The sequence below is a fragment of the Rhodotorula paludigena genome, assembly GCF_050403205.1.
Source record: "Rhodotorula paludigena JCM10292 DNA, Rt_paludigena_JCM10292v1_ctg2, whole genome shotgun sequence".
Taxonomy (NCBI): Eukaryota; Fungi; Basidiomycota; class Microbotryomycetes; order Sporidiobolales; family Sporidiobolaceae; genus Rhodotorula; species Rhodotorula paludigena.
In genome coordinates this window covers 547,896-566,246 of record NW_027481456.1, presented here as the reverse complement: position 1 = coordinate 566,246, position 18,351 = coordinate 547,896, and the positions used below count along the sequence as shown (strand labels likewise).

General features: G+C 65.1%; 6 protein-coding genes across 6 annotated transcripts; 4 read left to right on the top strand and 2 right to left on the bottom strand.

Moving 5' to 3' along the window:
* Positions 1–46: 46 nt before the first annotated feature.
* JCM10292_004507 (uncharacterized protein) lies at positions 47–2,666 on the top strand (the record flags this gene model as incomplete). The annotated part of the gene is made up of 10 exons (XM_076645842.1): positions 47–191; positions 249–515; positions 617–648; positions 709–813; positions 898–1,235; positions 1,291–1,384; positions 1,439–1,684; positions 1,741–1,845; positions 1,902–1,941; positions 2,002–2,666. 10 exons carry the CDS (start codon positions 47–49, stop codon positions 2,664–2,666), a joined length of 2,037 nt encoding a protein of 678 aa, XP_076508712.1.
* Positions 2,667–2,774: 108 nt separating this feature from the next.
* Positions 2,775–4,112, bottom strand: JCM10292_004506 (uncharacterized protein; the record flags this gene model as incomplete). The annotated part of the gene is made up of 1 exon (XM_076645841.1): positions 2,775–4,112. One exon carries the CDS (start codon positions 4,110–4,112, stop codon positions 2,775–2,777), a length of 1,338 nt encoding a protein of 445 aa, XP_076508711.1.
* Positions 4,113–4,427: 315 nt separating this feature from the next.
* On the top strand, positions 4,428–8,695 carry VAS1 (valine--tRNA ligase; the record flags this gene model as incomplete). The annotated part of the gene is made up of 13 exons (XM_076645840.1): positions 4,428–4,728; positions 4,875–5,169; positions 5,226–5,390; positions 5,492–5,693; positions 5,795–5,998; positions 6,061–6,468; positions 6,560–6,718; positions 6,792–7,388; positions 7,454–7,534; positions 7,597–7,752; positions 7,818–8,136; positions 8,217–8,395; positions 8,474–8,695. The coding sequence occupies 13 exons, from the start codon at positions 4,428–4,430 to the stop codon at positions 8,693–8,695; spliced, it is 3,288 nt and encodes a 1,095-aa protein (XP_076508710.1).
* Positions 8,696–8,843: 148 nt separating this feature from the next.
* On the bottom strand, positions 8,844–10,250 carry TIP41 (Tip41p; the record flags this gene model as incomplete). Its single annotated transcript, XM_076645839.1, has 4 exons — positions 8,844–9,425; positions 9,515–9,776; positions 9,866–10,066; positions 10,126–10,250. 4 exons carry the CDS (start codon positions 10,248–10,250, stop codon positions 8,844–8,846), a joined length of 1,170 nt encoding a protein of 389 aa, XP_076508709.1.
* Positions 10,251–10,448: 198 nt separating this feature from the next.
* Positions 10,449–11,935, top strand: JCM10292_004503 (WD40 repeat domain-containing protein; the record flags this gene model as incomplete). Its single annotated transcript, XM_076645838.1, has 7 exons — positions 10,449–10,502; positions 10,599–10,717; positions 10,776–10,936; positions 11,022–11,111; positions 11,168–11,363; positions 11,441–11,787; positions 11,862–11,935. The coding sequence occupies 7 exons, from the start codon at positions 10,449–10,451 to the stop codon at positions 11,933–11,935; spliced, it is 1,041 nt and encodes a 346-aa protein (XP_076508708.1).
* A 197-nt stretch (positions 11,936–12,132) lies between these two features.
* JCM10292_004502 (uncharacterized protein) lies at positions 12,133–18,284 on the top strand (the record flags this gene model as incomplete). The annotated part of the gene is made up of 15 exons (XM_076645837.1): positions 12,133–12,401; positions 12,459–12,723; positions 12,821–12,912; positions 12,973–13,335; positions 13,394–13,474; positions 13,527–13,776; positions 13,839–13,909; positions 14,157–14,208; positions 15,170–17,075; positions 17,137–17,249; positions 17,314–17,541; positions 17,598–17,639; positions 17,702–17,849; positions 17,909–18,015; positions 18,081–18,284. The coding sequence occupies 15 exons, from the start codon at positions 12,133–12,135 to the stop codon at positions 18,282–18,284; spliced, it is 4,191 nt and encodes a 1,396-aa protein (XP_076508707.1).
* Between the last annotated feature and the right edge of the window lie 67 nt (positions 18,285–18,351).

The following is an 18,351-nucleotide window of genomic DNA, read 5'->3' as shown; positions in this document are numbered from 1 at the left end:
ACCACTCCGGCGCAGAGCGTTCCTTCACTACGTATCGCTGCTCGCCATGGTCCGCATCTCGCCGGCGTTGCCAGAGGCGGTAAGAGGAAGCTCTGCAGACCCTCGAAGCGACCGCCGCCCTACAAAGCGGCAGCGAGCGGCTCCTCTCCCCACCGCCAGCGATCTCTGGGTCTCGAGTCTGCCAGGCTTGCGTGCGTCGAGGCGGGGTCGCGACTGCGTGGGGCCGTAGCTGACTGCTCTATACACAGCCTCGGACGCGCGTCTGTCGCTCTTCGCGGGCCACTTGCCCTCGACGGCCCCCCACTCGTCGTCCGACGCTCACCTGTACTTCCTCCTCGCGCGCAACAAGCACATACCGAAGCGCGAGCGACTCGTCATTTGGCTCAATGGCGGGCCAGGCTGCTCTAGCTTCGACGGCGCTCTCATCGAGCTGGGCCCCGTCAAGGTCAACAAGGACCAGACTCTCCGCGTCGTAGAGTCGACCGCCTGGAACGAGTACGCCAACGTGCTCTTTCGTGCGTGCACATTTCCTTGCCTGGGCACGCCGGGCTGCGTCACCTGCCGCAGCTCTCGCTACGCTAAAGACAACCAGGCTCATGCTCGCATTCGCCCGCAGTGGACCAGCCAGCGGGGACGGGGTACTCCTACGTGCGTTTCTGCCGCACTTGACAGAGCGACCTCGGCTCTGACCAGAACCGACGCCTGCAGGTCACGAAGAACGACGACGTCCGAGAACTTGCCGATGCGGCGGATCAAGTTGTCCAGTTTCTCGTCAACTTCTACAGGATCTTCCCGGAGTTCGCTGCCATGGACGTGCGTCATCAAGCCCTCGACGCGCGGCGTGCTGTGAGGCTCTCTCAACAGGGAAAACCTGACGGTCTAAAATCGCCCGCGCAGACCTACATTGCAGGCGAATCTTACGCCGGCCAGTACATTCCCTACATTGCCGACGCCATCGAAAAGACGACGCTTATCCCGACACGGCTTCGCGGCCTGCTCATCGGAAACGGGTGGATCTCGCCCTTTGAGCAGTATCCGGCCTACCTCGCCTACCTCGAGCGGGAAAAGCTCGTCACCAAGGGCTCGCAGGGGCACCAGAACGTCGCCGCTGCGCTCAACAGGTGTCAGAAGAAGCTCGACGAGATGGACAAGAAGGATAACGGGCGAAAGGGAATGGTTCTCGTCAGCGAGTGCGAGGCGATGCTTGGGGTCATGACGCAGGCGACGATGAAGGAGTGCGTGTGGCGCTTCAGCTCCAGTATGCGGCGCTTGCTGACGGATTGAACATAGTGGCAAGTGCCTCAACTCTTACGATACTCGAGAATGGACGACCTGCGGCGCCGAGTGGCCACGAGACCTCGAACAGGTCACCAAGTACCTGCGGGTTCGTACAAGCCCGCCTTCGATGCCCTGCTCGTCTGACCGATCCGTCCCGCAGCGAAAAGATGTCATCGCGGCGCTGCACGCCGACAATCCCGCGCGGACACAACCGTGGACGCACTGCGCACCCTCGGTCGGCGCCAAGTTTTGGACGCCCGAATCGGCGCCGTCCATCTCGCTCTTCCCTTCGTTGCTCGAGAAGATCCCGATTCTGCTGTACGCCGGCGACAAGGACCTGATTTGCGCGGGTATGGGGATCGAGGCGGCGATCGACAACCTTGAGTGGAACGGCGCGAAGGGATTTGTGCGTGCTCATTTGACTTTGACGACCGCAGTGCAGCTGAAAGATGCGGCTTGCAGGGAGACGCTGAGCCGCTGGAATGGAATGTCGACGGTGAACACGCTGGTCGCTGGACGACAGCGCGCAACCTGACCTATGTCGAGTTCCGTAACTCGTCGCACATGGTACGTTCCCGCTATCGCATCTTCTATGTAACGAAACCTCACGCTGCCTTGCGCAGGTCCCGATGGACAAGCCCGTCGCGGCACACGACATGCTCCGTCAGTATCGCGCCCACACGCTTTCTGCTATCCAGGACTGACAGCAGTTTCTTGCCACAGTCCGCTTCATGCAAGTCGACACGCTTCATTCGGCTGGCTCTGCCGCACGCATCCCTTCTCGCATTGGCGACGAAGCCGCGACCGTCCTCGGCGCGACGCACCCGAACGGCTCGACGCTCGCCGGTGCGGCCGAGCTCGCCGCGGGCGGGTCCGACTCTGTGCTTTCGACCGGCGACGAGGCCGGCGAGGACAAGGAGCTGACGGACGAGGGGTACGACGTCGAGCACGAGCGGTACTACGGCCCGCGGCGCACTGCCGCGCTTGTCGTCCTCCTCGTGCTCCTCGCCGCGGCCGTTTGGGCCATCCTGCACTGGCGCCGGGGCAAGCGCAGGGAGCGGTATCGCCGCCTGAAGGGCAAGGGACGCGCGATCGCGCTTGAGGAGGACCAGGCGGGAGACGAGGCGAGACCGAGGCGCGGGCGGAGAAGCGGCAGGAAGTCCCACTCTGGAACGGCGGCGCGCGAGCCACGCCCGACCCAGCCGCAGGAGACGGTCGCAGTGTTCGACGTCGGCGAGGACGACGACGAGGAGGAGCCGGACCGGCGGGACCGCAGCGGTACGAGGTCGTCGAGCCGAGGAGAGGACACAGAGGCGTGGGGCGACCTTGGTCGGGCGGCGGACGAGGGCAACCCTTGGAAGGAGCGCGCGAGCGGGTACGGACACTGATGTAAGCCTGTCGCGGACAAGACTACGGGGCGAGAGGAAGAGAAGCCGAACAACAACATTGTTCACTCTACTGCACAGAAGCGAGATAAGCAGAAAGCCGCCTCGCAGTCATGCCGCGCCCGCCGTCCCTCCTCCTCCACCTCCCCACTTCCTCCACGCCTCCTCGAGATGCTCCTCGAGCACGATCCGCTCCCACGCCGTGAGCCCCCACTCGCCGCCCTCGCCCTTCTGCACCCCGAGCGCGCGGTCCATGCGATCGACGCGCTCGAGGACTTTGTCGCGCGCGCGCTGCGCCGGCTCGGACGCCTGGTTCGCGAGCTGGAGCAGGTCGGCGGGCGTCGAGAGGCCGAGGCCGTGGAAGAGCGGAAGGAGGCGCGAGAGTGAGGGCAGAGGGAGCGAGAGGAGGAAGGACGAGACGGAGGGGGCGCCGGACGGGGACGAGGAGGACGAGGATCGCACTCGAAGGGTCGGCGAGGGAGGCGCGCGAGCGGGCGAGGGCAGCGAGGTGGTGCTCGTCGTGTGAGCTTGCGACTCATTCCGCGTCGGGAGCGGGCGAGGAGCGGGCCGCGAGCGCGACTTGCGCGCCGAAGCGGGCGAGGAGCGCAGCTGCTCGCCGGCGTCTGGCTCCGATTTGACCTGCCTCATGATGCCGCCGATCTGCTCATCGTCATCCTCGTCCTCTTCGTCGTCGAGGACGACAGCAGTGCGCCGCCTGCGTGCCGCGCCGCCCTGCTTGACGGGGCTGCTCGTTTCGCGCCGCGTGCGGTCCTGCGCCGCCTCGGCGCGCTGGCGGGCGCGCTCCTGCCTCGCCGAGATCCCGCCTGTTGCACTGTCTTTGAATGTAAGAGAGGTCCGGCGCCTCTTTGGCGAGGCGGCAACGCGCTCCGCCTGTTCTTCCTCCTCCTCCTCCTCCTCGAGGGTCACCTCGTCCTCGTCTTCTGCTCCGTCAACGTACTCGTCGTCTTCATCGGCCGCGCTCCGGCTGTGTGCCCGTTGCCCAGACGAGCTCCTTCGCTGCCCGCTAGGCCTGTACGCGTCGTCGTCGCGCTCATCACGCCGAACCCTCGCCTTGTCCGCACTCCTCCCACCGGGCGCATCTCGCAGTAAAGTCGCGCGCACGTGCTGCGGTGACGCCGAGGGCGTCTGCAATCCACCTGGCGCGCGTCCCGGTGCGGTTGTGCGAACAGGCGAGGGTCGCGAAGTGGGGCGGCGCGACGAGGCGAATGCGGCGGGACCGGAACGGCGCGAGCCGGGGTGCGTGTCTGCGCGCGCGTCGAGCGGTCGCTTGCCCGAGTGCGGGTGGGGCGGCCTCGCTGGCGCACGTCGTCGAGCGTGGAGGCAGTCGAGCTCGTCTGCGTCGAGGTCGAGCGGGCGACGGCGCGGCGGTGCAGAGGGCGGACGCGCGGGAGGAGGAGACGACGACGAGCGCTTGACTGCGTGCGGCATCTTCCCGGCCTGCTGCAGAGGTGGGCAGTGCGTCTTGGAGCGAGTCCGCGGGGTAGACGGGGCAAACGTAGTCCGTTTGTAGTCTGAATCGAAAAGCTCTGTTGTATTCGTTTGCAGTTTGTAGTGCCTGGCTTGTTCCCGGCCTTGACTCGCTCCTCGTCGCCGCTCAGAGTGCCTTCTGCAGGCCCGTGCATGCTCACGAGAGCCCTCTCTGCCCACTCGACGACCCGCCTGCTCGCCTGCGCCTGCCCGCGCCGCGTAACCCTCTCTCCTTCGCCGCTCTTCACCTTCATCTCGCTTCGCTCGCACGCCAGCATGGCCGACAAGCCCCTCGCACCGCCCATCCCCGCCGTCCAGCAGGACGCGGCCGCTGCCCCCGCACCCGCAGACGTCCCCCTCGACGAGAACGGCCAGCCGCTCACAAAGTCGGCCCTCAAGCGCCTCGAGAAGGAGAAGGCGCTCGCCGCCAAGAAGGCCCTCAAGCAGGCTGCCAACGCCGCGAAGCCGCCTCCCAAGGTCAACGAGGCAAAGAAGGAGAAGAAGGAAAAGGCCAAGAAGGACGAGGCCGTCGCAGACGAGCCCGCGTACAAGGACGTCCCCGAGGGCCACAAGAAGGGTGCGTACAGTCTCGTGCACACGTCGTGATCGATATGCGACCGGACAGCCGCGCTGCGCCAGAGGAGGCGACATTCGGCGGCTCTCATGGTGATCCGAAGCGGCTGTTCTGAATCTTTTGGGCTGACTTGCTTGCCCCGAACACAGACCTGTCGAACCCGATGGCGGCGGGCTACAACCCGGACCACGTTGAGAAGGCGTGGTACTCCTGGTGGACCCAGTCGAACTACTTCGTCCCGGCGCTCCCGTCCGACTCGCCCTCGGAGTACTCGCACTTTGACGCCGAGCCCAAGTTCCTTCCGCGCGGCGCCGAGGACGTCGACTGGAGCAAGGTCGACCCGGAGAAGACGTTTGTCATCCCCGCGCCGCCGCCCAATGTCACCGGCAGCCTGCACATCGGACACGCGCTCGCATTTGGCCTGCAGGACACGCTCATCCGCTGGTGCGTTATTCATCTCCTGTTACCTTCGTTCTGCTACTGACTCACATGCTTTCCAGGCACCGCATGCGCGGGTACACCACCCTCTTTGTTCCCGGCTACGACCACGCCGGTATTTCGACGCAGTCGGTCGTCGAGAAGCGCCTTGCGAAGCTTGAGGGCTTGTCTCGGCACGACCTTGGCCGCGAGAAGTTCCTCGAGCGGTGCATGGCATGGAAGGAGGAGTACGTCGTTGCTATCGTCCCGTCCAGCCTGCCGTTGCTATCGTCCCGTCCAGCCTGCCGCTCTCGCTGACGCATGCTGTTCACTCTCCGTGATTCTGCAGGTACCAGACGCGTATCACGAACCAGATTCAGCGTCTCGGTGTCTCGTGCGACTGGGACCGGGTCGCCTTCACGATGAACCCGCAGCTCTCCAAGGCCGTCGCCGAGACGTTCGTCCGCCTCCACGACGACGGCATCATTTACCGCGCCAACCGCTTGGTCAACTGGTGTGTCGCTATGAACACGACGCTCAGTAACCTCGAGGTGCGTGGGAGAAGCCCGGCAGCGCTTGCCGGGATCGCTTGTCCGCGATATCGGCATGTCTCAAACTACCGACCCTGACGCGCCATGATCTCGTCTCGCAGGTCGACCAGAAGGTCCTCACGGGCCGCACGCAGCTCTCGGTTCCGGGATACGACCCGAAGGAGAAGTTCGAGTTTGGTGTCATCACGTCGTTCGCCTACCAGGTCGAAGGCTCGGACGAGAAGATCGTCATTGCGACTACCCGTCCCGAGACCATCCTCGGTGACACGGCCATCGCTGTCCACCCGGATGACGAGCGGTACAAGGTGCGCTGCGAGAATCCGCCCTCGCCTGAGAGCCCGATCCTGACCCACCCTCACCTCTGCAGCACCTCCACGGCAAGTTCGCATTGCACCCCTTCCTCGACCGCCGCCTGCCCATCATTACCGACGCGATCGCGGTCGACATGTCGTTCGGTACCGGTGCCGTCAAGATGACGCCGGCGCACGACCCGAACGACTACGAGGTCGGCATGCGCAACAAGCTCGAGTTCATCAACATCCTCAACGACGACGGCACGCTCAACGCCAACGCCGGCCCCGACTTTGAGGGCCTCAAGCGCTTCCACGCGAGGCGCAAGGTCATCGACGAGATGAAGAACAAGGGCCTGTACGTCGGCGACGCCGAGAACCCGATGAGCATCCCCGTGTGCGCCAAGAGCGGAGACTTTATCGAGTCGGTCATGAAGCCCCAGTGGTGGGTCAGCTGCAAGACGCTCGCCGAGAAGGCCATCGAGGTGCGTGCTCGCAGGTTGCGCATGTCTTGCTCGCCCCCTGGCGCTTCTCTCGCACGATCGAACTGACTGGGAGACGTCTGTGCTACCGCAGCGCACCAAGGCGGGCGAGCTCAAGATTCGCCCGACGACGTCCGAGAACGAGTGGTACCGCTGGCTCGAGGGCATCCAGGACTGGTGCATCTCGCGCCAGCTCTGGTGGGGCCACCGCGCGCCGGCCTACTTTGTCAAGATTGAGGGCGAGGAGGCAGACGTGCGTCCTTCTTCCTGTTGCCTTGTCAGCAGGAGAGGCCGGGGGGCTGACTGGCGAGTCTTGAACCGCACAGCGCATGTCGAACGACTTCTGGGTCACGGGTCGCGACGCTGCCGAGGCTGAGTCGCGCGCGGCGGCCAAGTTCCCGGGCAAGAAGTTCACGCTCGAGCAGGACGACGATGTGCTCGACACTTGGTTCTCATCCGGGTTGTGGCCGTTCTCGATCCAGGGCTGGCCGGACAAGACGCCCGACCTCGACACTTTCTACCCGTCGACGTTGCTCGAGACGGGCTGGGACATCCTGTTCTTCTGGGTCGCCCGCATGGTTCTCCTCGGCATCTACCTCACGGGTCAGATGCCCTTCTCCGAGGTCTTCTGCCACGCCATGATCCGCGACGCGCACGGCCGCAAGATGTCCAAGTCGCTCGGCAACGTCATCGACCCGATCGATGTCATCGAGGGCGCGTCGCTCGAGGCGCTCCACGCCCAGCTGCGCACGGGCAACCTCGCGGCCAAGGAAGTCGAGCTCGCCGAGAAGGGCCAGAAGAAGGACTTCCCGAACGGCATCCCGCAGTGCGGCACCGACGCCCTCCGCTTTGCGCTCGCCAACTACTCGTCGACCGGCCGCGACATCAACCTCGAGATTCTGCGTGTCGAGGGCTACCGCAAGGTGCGTTGCTTGCGGCTGCGGCTCTCTTCGCACATTCTCTGACTGACATCCTTGTCCCGCCACAGTTCTGCAACAAGCTCTGGAATGCGACCAAGTTCGCCATGCTCAAGCTCGAGGGCGACTTTGTCCCGCCTCAGTCGGAGAAGGTGCGCACGACTTGTCCTGCTGTAGACCGTGCAGCACGCTTACGCCGAATACTCGCCACCAGCCCACTGGCGACGAGTCGCTCGTCGAGAAGTGGATCCTGCACAAGCTCAACCTCGCGGCCGAGAAGGTCAACCAGGGCCTGCAGGACCGTAACTTCATGGCGGCCACCTCGGACGCCTACTCGTTCTGGCTCTACGAGATCTGCGATGTCTACATCGTACGTGCAATCGCCTCCACGGATTTATCCATGCTGACGCTGGCTACGGCTTGACCGCTGTGCAGGAGGCGATCAAGCTCGTCACCGACCCGGCCGCCTCGAATGCCGCCGCACGCCGCTCGGCCCAGAACACGCTCTACACTGTCCTCGACAACGGTCTCCGCCTCCTCCACCCCTTCATGCCGTTCGTCACCGAGGAGCTGTGGCAGCGCCTCCCGCGCCGTCCCTCGGACCGCACGCCGTCCATCATGCTTGCGCGCTTCCCCGAGCGCACCGACAGCCGCCACTTCCCCGATGCAGAGCGCGAGTTCGACCTCGCGTTCGGCGCCGTCCGCGCGACGCGCAGTATCGCGACGAGCTACGGCCTCAACTCGAAGCTGCAGGGTGCGTTGGGCGCAATCTCCGTTCCGCCACGCGCTTGCATCGCAGAGCCCGTGCTGATCGAGATGCGCGAAACTCCACAGTCTACTTCCTCGCGCGCACGCCCGAGCTGGCCTCGACGCTCCGCGCCTCGTCCGACGCGCTCTCGGTCTTGATCAAGGGCTGCGCTGCGTTCAACATCATCGAGCGCGAGGACGAGCTGCCCGAGGGCTGCGTCGGCGAGCTCGTCAGCCAGGAGCTGAGCGCCTTCTTGCTGCTCAAGGTGCGTTCGAGCCTGCTTCTTCGGCTCTCCTCGTTCTTGAATGTCAGGAGCTGATGCGATTCGGCTGCAACTGCACAGGGTGTCATCGACGCGTCGGCCGAGATTGCAAAGTCGCAGAAGCGCCTCCTGTTCGCGCAGCAGGCGCTGCAGAAGCTCGAGCAGCAGCGCGCGGCGCCCAACTATGCCGAGAAGCGCCCCGCCGACGTCCAGGCGCGCGAGGCCGCCAAGGTCGACGAGTGGAACGCCGAGATCTCGGAGCTCGAGCGCGCGATCCAGAAGTTTGAGCAGCTCAAGGTCTGAGTCGGAGGGCGTCGGGCGTCGAGTCGGGTGGGTGGGGATAGAACGGGGTTTCTTTTCGAGGTCTTTTTGCACAACTCTGCCGCATCCATGTCGTTCATTTCTCTTTCGGCGCATTGTCAACGAGAGCACCGGGAGGGCATGTGCGAGTCTATTGCCCGTCGCCGACGTCTGAAGGCGTTTCGGCCCATGGGACCTGCAGAATCTCCAGCCTCCTCCCGAGCCCTTCCCACCCGTCCGCCGCCCGCCCCTCTGCTCGGTGCTCCCCAACGCGGAGCCCATTCTCGAATCCCTCTGCAAGCGCCAGCTCCTCGAGCACGCCCGCGACCCAGTTGATGTCCGTCAGCGGCGTCAGGTCCGCCGCGGGTTCTCCCGCTCCGAGCGCCGGGACGGGTGCGCTCGTTCCGGCGAGGGCGGCCGAGCGCGCAGCGGGCGCGAGCGGCGAGGCGTACCCCGTCCGGCTCGGGATCGCGACCCCGTTCGCTGCGGCGGGTGACGCTCTCGCTCGCGGGGCGCCCGCCCCTGCACCTGGCGAGTACGCGCCGCTCGGGCTCGAGTGGGGGCGCAGGCGGTCGCGCACGACGTGGTACGGCGCCTCGCGGCCCTTGGACTCGCGCACGAGCTCGCGCGTGCCAAAGCGGTGGAAGAGGCGCGTGTCGAACTGGCGGAAGAGGACGCCGTCGATGCGGAGGGCGAAGCGCGAGAGGACGAAGAAGGAGGTGTGGTTGACGCGCTGTGGAGTCGCCACAGACGTCCATCAGTGGACTGCGCTCGCCGGGCGAGCACAGGACCCACGCGAATGGGACGTTGAGCGGGACTCACGACGCGGACGGTGACGTCGGCGATGCCGTTATCGCCCAGCTCGTCTTCGAAGAGCGGCACCTCGTCAAAGAAGAGGATGGGGATGTCGGTCCGCGCCAGCTCGGCGAGCGGGATGCCCGGGTGCGTCGGAGGTGCAGGTTGCCAGTCTGTCGGCGTGGGCGACGAGGGGGACGCAGTGGTTGCGCCGCAGTGCAAGGTGGTGTAGGTCCAGTCGAAAGGCTTCTGCACCGTCATGTTGCTCGACGACCCGGACGCGGCTTGTCTGCGCGGAAGCAAAGGCACGGTGATGAGCGTTGTTCGATCTCTCGTTCAGCGGCTCGCTCCATGCGATCCGCGATCCACTTGACGCACGCTCGTGACCACTCGTCCGCATAGGCGACCCTGACTGCGCCTGCGCCGGGGTGCGCATCCCATCCGTCGCCCTTCTTGACTGCGCGGAGCGTGTCGAGCGTGTTCCATTCGAGCTGAAAGCCGGTCTCGGCGTGTCGGATGGTGAGGGCATTGTTCCCGAAGCAGATTTCGGGCAGGGCAAGGTCGAGGTCGGCCGAAGCACTGCGAGAGCGAGGCGAGGTGAGGAGGACAAGGAGGGAGGGAGAGTGACCAAAACGCGCCTGTCTGCCTCTGGGATGCTCAAGATGGGCCGCTTTGTCGACTGGACGGTCCACCCGGCGATCTCGATAGCGCGTTGGCCGTGAGCCGAGTCCGAGACGAGGCGGTGTCGACGAGTCGTGGCCATCCTCACGGAGCCGTTCGAGTGTGAGTGAGGGCTGGGTGGGCTAGAGAGAACTTCCAACGAGTCTGCAGTGCGTTCGACACAGCGGAAGATGCGCAGTGCGAGGTGATCGAGGGTCCGACGCGTTCGACAACGACGAGAGCTTCTGCTCCTTTCTCCCCGCAACGACGCGCAGAGAGCCAGGGAAAGGCGCCGAGTAGAATGACGGTCCCTCCGACGAGCGTGCAGGTCGACACGGGCCACCACGACATGATTGTGCGCTCGCCTCTCCCCCTCGCGTCCCCTCCACGCTCTGCACCGCAGCTGCCAGCCCTCTGCACGCCGCACGCTGACCACGGACGACCCGCGCAGCACGACGCCCAGCTCGACTACTACGGCCGCAGGCTCGCAACCGCGTCGAGCGACCGCACCATCCGCATCTTCGACGTCGATAACGACGACCACCACCGCCTCGCAGACACCCTCCAGGGGTGCGCACGCCCCCGCCTGCCCTCCAGGAGCACCCGCTGACCCTCCCTGCGCCCGCAGCCACGACGGCCCCGTGCACGCCCTCGCGTGGGCGCACCCCTCGTTCGGCTCCATCCTCGCGTCGTGCTCGTTTGACGGCAAGGTCTTCATCTGGAAGGAGAACGACGGGCCTCAGAAGGGCTGGCAAAAGGTCAAGGAGCACCTCCTCCACACGGCAAGCGGTGCGTCCAGCTTTCACCTTGCCCTCTCCCGCCCCACCTCGCATCGGCTTTGGACTTTGGCTCACCTGGCCGTCACCCTTTGCAGTCAACGCCATCGCATGGGCACCGCACGAGCTCGGCCCCATCCTCGCTTGCGCTTCGTCCGATGGCAAGGTCTCGGTCCTCACGTTCAACAGTACGTCCTCCGCGGCCGCCCTCCTCAAACCCGCACCTAACTCTCCCTTCGCGCAGACGACGGCACCTGGGAGGCGTCTCTCTTCCCCGCACATGCACTCGGCGTCACCTCCGTCTCGTGGGCACCGGCAGTCGGCATCGGCGCGCTCTCGCACGCCAACACGGGCGCACCAGAGGGGCAGGAGGCGCTCCTCCAGGTCAAGCGGTTCGCAACGGGCGGGTGCGACGGGCTCGTCAAGGTGTGGGCATGGAAGTGAGTCCGCCCACGCGCCCTTTGCGCTCCCGACTCGCTCGAACAACTGCTGACCGTGCCGGACTGCCCTCTCGCAGCGAGCAAACAAAGGAGTGGGCGCCCGACCCCGTCGAGCACGTCCTCTCGGGGCACACCGACTGGGTGCGCGACGTCGCCTGGGCGCCCTCGGTCGGCGTCGGCAAGGCCTACCTCGCGTCGGCGGGGCAGGACAAGGCCGTCCTCGTGTGGACGCAGCCCGACGCGCGCAGCGCGTGGACTCGCACGCAGCTCGACCCGAGCGGGACGCCTGCGGCGCTGCCGCAGCAGCAGCAGGGGCAGCAGGGCCAGCAGCAGCAGCAGCAGCAGCCGGTCGAGGGCAAGTTTGGCGACGTCGTCTGGCGCGTGAGCTGGAGCGTCGCGGGCAACGTGCTGGCGGTCTCGAGCGGTGCGTCGCCGACTTTCCCTACTGTCATTGGCTGGCTCGGGCACATCTGGCTCACGATCTTGGATACCACGCAGGCGACGGCAAGGTCTCGTTGTGGAAGGAGAACCTCAAGGGGGTGTTTGAGAACGTGTCCGAGCTGACGTCGTAGATCCGTCACGCCCTGCTGTGGAATGCGCTGTTTCTGTACGACGGGGGGACGGCGGCTGCCAGGCAGGACGGCGAGGCTCGAGCGCTGTCGTTCCTGTGTCCTCGTCGTCCGCGGACGCCCCGCATTCGTCTTCTCGACGTCGCTCAACCTCCCATATCTCTGCTCTCCTCAGACTGCTGTGCCGTGGCCACAGCGCGATGTGTCCCTCTCGAGGCTGCCTTGCCTCGTCCACACTGTCGCTGCTCGTCTCCCTCGCTTTCCTTCCGCTTGTCGCCCGCGCCGTCTCCAACGCCGACCTCATCGATCACCTCGGCGGTACCGTGACGGGCCAGTCGCTCACCACGGTCGCATACACGCTCACTGTCGTCGCGAATGACCAGACGGCGCTCGTCTCGTGCAGCTGGGACGGCAAGGTGAGCGAGGCGGGGTGGATTGCCGTTGGCAGAGGCACGGCCATGACAGATGCGTGAGTGATCTCAAGGGCGGTGGCAGACGAGAGCAACGCTGACTGGCTGGCTCGCAGCGACATGATCATCCTGTGGTTCAACTCGGAAAACACGTGGACGCTCTCGCACCGCACGGCCGAGAGCACCGTCATGCCGACGCTCGTCGGCTTTCCCAGCGCCGACGAACCCTCGAGCGACGCGAGCGGGCAGGTCAAGGTCGTTGCCGCGCTGAGCAGCAAGAGCGCGGACGAGAGCCCGACGGTCGTCACGTTTGAGAGGCCGCTCGTGCTCAAGGGTGGGTACGACGGGAAGGAGGCGACGCTGGAGAAGGCGCTCAATCAGGTAAGTGGCGGTTCAAGGCGAAGGCTCCGGCAGCGTCGCAGCACAAAGCGTCGGTTTCTCCACGCACGTACCGCACTCACGCGTTTTCTGGCAACAGCCCTTTATCTATGCTGTCGGCCCCGCAAACCCTGGCGATGTAGCGCAAGATACCGATCTCAAGCAGCATGCGCTGGACTCGATGGGCGCAACGTAATTCTCGCCTCTCTCTTCCTCTTTGCGAGAACTGAGGATGGCTTATTTCGCCTGTAGGTATATCGACTTGTCGGCTGGTTTCACTGCGGATACGGCGGCGATCGAAGCGCCTATCACGCCCGTCAAGGAGTCGTCGGGCGCGAGCTCGGCAAAGGGAGAACAAACGGCAACGGGTACCGTGACGGGCGCAGAGGCGACTGGGACAAAGACGGCCAACGATACTAGCGGGACGGTAGCTAAAGACGGCGGAACGGCGGCAAGTGGGGATCCCACGGCGCGGACGACGGGTCAAGCGTCTGCCGGAGGGACAGGCGGCGCTCTTGCGCCAAGCTCGACTGCGAGCGGGACCGCGAGCTCGTCGTCAGGCCTTGCGTATGCCGATATCATCAAGTACCATGGAATCTGCGGCGGTGCAACCTGGTGCGCCAAAAATTGTGAATCGCCTCGTCCCCAAGACTGACCTGCGCAGCGAATGCAGGGCATTCTCAGCCCCTCTCGGCGTCCTCTGGGCTCGATTCGGCCGCACGGCGCCGCGACTGTTCCCGCTACACTTCTGGCAGTGCGGCAGTCGCTCGATCTTACATTGAGAAGGCTCACCCCTTCCCGCGCAGACAAGGCCTGCTCACAACGTTGCTGACGCTCATGACCGTCGGGCTTGCCTTTTGTGCAGTCAGCTCGAAAGAGAGCAGCACTAGTACGACCCACCCGCACAAGATCATCGGATGGGGCTTTGTCGCGGCTGTCCTGCTGCAGGACGCACTTGGCCTCTGGACGCACACGAGCCACGGCCCGCGGGGAACTGGCCGCAAGATTCAAGGCTGGTTGCACATTGTCTTGGGAGTTGCGCTCATCAGCATCGGGGTGCGCCTTGACTCGAGCACATACGGCTCGCGGAAAATGCGCTGACGGTTTCCGAACCCCAGTTCTTCCAGGTTCACCTCGGCATGGAGCGGTACGGCGTTTCCGACGGATTCTTGACTTACGCCTACTACGGGTGAGTCCGGAAAGCTTCTTGTGGGACGCGAAACGCGTGGTCATCGGACGGGACTCATCCGAGGCGGCTTCGTCGCCCGTCGGAGAAAGAGGACGCAGCCCGCGCTCGCCCGTCGGCCGACCCGCGCGGTCGCCCGAGCGTCGAAGCTGTGCGATCCGCGCGCCAGCGAGCGCCTCGAAGGCGCCGCGTGTCGAGAATGCACCGGTCGTGCCTCTTGCGCAGGCTGACCTCGTGCCTTTCCTCCCAGGCTCGTCGCCGTCTTCGTCCTGCTGTACAGCGGCTCGCTTCTCTTCGGACTCGTGCGCAACAGTTCAGCAGCAAGCGCTAGCTCGTCGGGCGGCGGCTCGCGGCCGCAGAGGCACCATCTCCACCACAAGGCGCGGTCCCGCATTGCCCCGCGTAATCACCGAGACGACCACGCGCGCAAGCCGCGACGCCAGAAGAAGCGTCGTCGTGCAAGACGGCACTTTTCGGATCAGGACGATCGTGGTTCCACCGCGTCTTCATCGTCGTCGAGCGGGAGCGATTCGGGCGACTCGGCCGACTTGCTCGATGGCCGGGACTCGGACTCGTCTTCCAGTGATGAGCGATGTCATCGCAGGAGCAACAGCACGAGGAGAAGGCGGCAGCGAGAGTAGGTAGTACAAAGCGCCAAGTTGACCGGGAAAAGCTGCAAAAAGGCACTGATTCATGCATGCAACCTTGTCGGTCGGCGGCGCGCTGCCCGCCATGCGGGAAGGGATCGACAGGGCGTTGCCGCGGTGAAGCGAGGCTCTTCGGGGGTCGGGCAGCCGGGGCAAAGCCGGGGCGTTCCAGAGTCAGCAGTAGATTGATCCACCTCGCACCTCGTCAGATTCTGGACGCGAAAGGTCCCGGCAGCCCGCGGGCACCTCGTCTTTTTCCAGCACGAGCGCCTTCGCCCGTTTCCACGTCGACCAGCAGATGGTACCCGCTGACGGTGACGGGCCCTGGCCTGACCCGCGGACGCAAGGGCAGCAGATCCGGCACGCGCATCAGCAGGCGGAGCTATGGGCCGGAGTAGCCGCAACAGCGGAACCGTACGAAGGAGCGCAAGAGGCGAGTCGCGCTGCCTGTTCGGTCGCATTGATCGGCTTACTGATGCACTGCGAGCCCCCACAGAGGTCCGCTCGGCAGCTGGCGAGTCCCCCTTGGATCTCGGACGAGCCGTCCACGAACTGACGCCAAAGAGTCCATGTTCTCGCCCCACCCGGCTGTTCCGCGATCCTGTTCTGCTTGCAGGAGTTCGAAGGACGAATCGCAGGACAGCAGCTGCACCAGGGAGTGCCCTCGTTTGAGGCGTTCGGGCTGAACGAGGCGTCGCACGCTGCTGTCGGCGCTACGCCTTCCGCGTTGCCGCGAGGAGCGGCTGTTCCCGGCTCTTCACTCGCTGTTGCGCCGGATACCTTTGCGCCGTATCCTGCGCCTGAGCAGCCTCCGCCCGCACCACTGCAAGCGCCGCACGCCGCTCACGTTGGTTACTCAGTCCCGCCGGTTCCGCAAGATCCCCTCGCCTTTCTCTCCGCCGCCGCCTTGACCACTCCGCCGCTTCAGCAACAGCATCCTGTATCTCAGGCGACACTGCACAACTACTCGCAGGCGCATTCGCATCCGTCGGCACCATCCTCTCACGACTACGCCCTCTGGCTTGCCCTCAATGCAGCCGCGCAGCCGCACGCCGGCGCGGCTCCCTCAGCACGCGCTTCATTCGACCCACAAGCTCTGCCATCCAACCCTCCGCAAGCTGTCGTCGGACTCGCCCAATTTCGCTCGGCTAGCGGCGATGCCGGCCAGCCTTACGCGCAACACGCCGCGGGCGGTCCTGCGACGTACGACCCGCTTGCCGAGGCGACCGCCGCCGCCGCCCGTGCGCGTCAGGCGAACGCACCGGATGCGCTCATGCAGGGCGTTGCGACGGCAACCTTCCCTCAGCAAGTTGAATCGGTACAGTCCAACTACGCAGTCGCCGACATGCCCGGACCCGCGCTGCCCACCTTCGAGTCGAGCATGCCAGCGGCCGGAAAACCGTCGATGCAAGCACTCTTCAAGCAGTACTGGCAGGCGCAGCCCGCTCCTCTGCCCTCGCCGCAGGGCACGGCGTCTTCCTTAGGCGGCATGTTCGACGCCGCGGCGATGCAGGCGATGCCGCAGTGGATGGCTGCGACGAGTGGCTGGCCGACCCCGGACGCGACGCCGCAGTCGAGCTTTCCGGCCCAGATGCCCGCCATGCAGCACGGTTCGTTCGACGCAGGAACCGCATACCAGCCCATCGCTCCGCAGCACCCCTTCCCGATACCCTCACCCTCGCTCAACGTGCCTGTCAACTTCTCGCCCACGGCTCTTGTGCCGTCAGGCGTGTCCTACTTCGACTCAGCACCGTCTCAAGCGAGTCTCGAGCCCGCACCCTTTGCCGCAGCTTCCGCCGAGCCTACGACGTTGAAGCGGACCCGCACCTCCGCTTCTTCAGCCGGTCGTGGATCCGCCAGGCCTCGTGCTCCAAGCCGCTCGACGTCGCAGCGCGGTCCGATCAACCCGAACAAGAAGCTGACGGAGGACCTGCACGTCGCTTGCATCGTCTGTGCCGAGCCGCTCGCTCGCCTGATCCTCCGCGGCAAGCGCGCCGAGCTCGACGTGCCGCACTCCGCCGTCTTCACTTGCCAAAGGTGTCTCGCGGCTGCCACGCCGCCGGAGGACGCGGTCGCCGAAGCGTCGACCTCGAAGGCCAAAGTGAAGAAGCCGGGCTTTCGCAAGCGCAACAAGCGCTTCGACGATGCTTCAGCGACAACTGCGTGTGACGTTTGCCTTCGCGACATCGCTGTCGGCGGCGTCCTCCCGCTCCCGCTCGAGAACCCTCCTCCAGGCACGCTCATCACGTTCATGATCGAAGTCGTCTGCGTCTCGTGCGACGTGAAGTACCGCCGCTGCTCCGACTGTGGCGGTGGAGGTGGCTCGCGCGCCGGGACGGGCAAGTGGCGCTGCGCCGAGCTGTTCCCGCCGGGGCGAAAAACGTGCTGTCTGCGCCATCAGCGACTGGGCGCTTTCCCCGCGATGGAGTACAACGTGTGGCGAAATACCGAGATTCCGGACGACGAGAAGGACGCGCTATCTGCCGAATGCGAGGCCATGTTTGTCAATGCGATGCTCTCTGGTGCGTCCCTTCCTGGCCCACCTGCTAAGCGACGCGAGCTTGACGACGTTGTTCGATGCAGGACTTTGCATACCCGAAGTGATGGAGCAAGACGGCGCGGTCTGGTCGACGTTCGCGGCGGCGCAGCAGCACGCGAAGATGGGCTGGCTGGGCTTTGATCCGATCATTCGCCATGTGCGTCGGTTCCTCCTCGCTTTGCGCAGCTCTGAACTCATCAAGTCGGAGAACGCAACGACAGGACGTTGAAGCCGAAAGGCAGATCCGCCGCTACGTCGCCCTCCGCACGTGCACGCCCAACCTGCGCAAGACGAACAAGCCAGGACGCAAGGCGTCGACCGCTACAGGCGCTGACGATGCGTCGGCTACCGAGTCGCCGGAGCCGTCAATCAGCCCCGAGGAAAAGAAGTCCGGCGTTGTGCTGAAGGAGGGAAAGGAGGTCGCGGGCTTTATCATTGCCGAGCACGAGGTGCGCTTCTCGCTGTGTTATCTCCTTTGACGCAACTAATGGCAGTCGATGCACAGCTGCTCGTCGGCAACCTGTTCCTCTGCATCGTGCTGCCCTGGGTAGGGCCCCAGTTCCGGTTTCCCTCCTCGACAAGAAACTCAGCCTGACGTCTCTTTCGCAGGATCCGACTGGCGAAATCTTCGATGCGACCAGCTTACTCATCGCCAGCCTCGTACGGCACGTCGACGGCGACATCAAGGCGACGAACGCGGCACGAGCTGTCCGCGGCGAGCAGCCGTACCCGGAACTTGCACGCGTCTGGACGATGCGTACGTCAAGTCTGACCCAATACAGGTGAATGACCCGCTGACATCCACACCCGTCGCAGTGTTCTTCAAGCGCGACTCGCGCGTGCTGACATCACTCGTCAAGAAGCGCGGCTTCATGTATCTCGAAGATTACCTCAGGGCTCATCCAAACGTCCCGTCTAACCAGGTGTGTTGAACTGCTACACTTACTCACAGCGCTCGTGAGTGTGTCGCTAAGATCTCACATTGCAGTTTCCGCCCCATCGCCCGTGCTACCTCCCCGTCGAGCGCCAAGCCGGGTGGGAAGTCCTGGTTCGGGAGCAGCGCCAGATGGCAGACGGCTCGGTTGACGACTGGGGCGCTCGTCGCGCAGCCGACGAAGAGCGCGGCAAGAAGAAGGAGCTCAGGGCCAAGGCGCAGGCCGCAGCCGCTCTCAAGGAGAAGCAAGACGGCTGAGCCGCGCAGAAGGCATCACTCACTCGCCTCGCTTGTCCCACCCTCAATACCATCGCATCTATCGCAG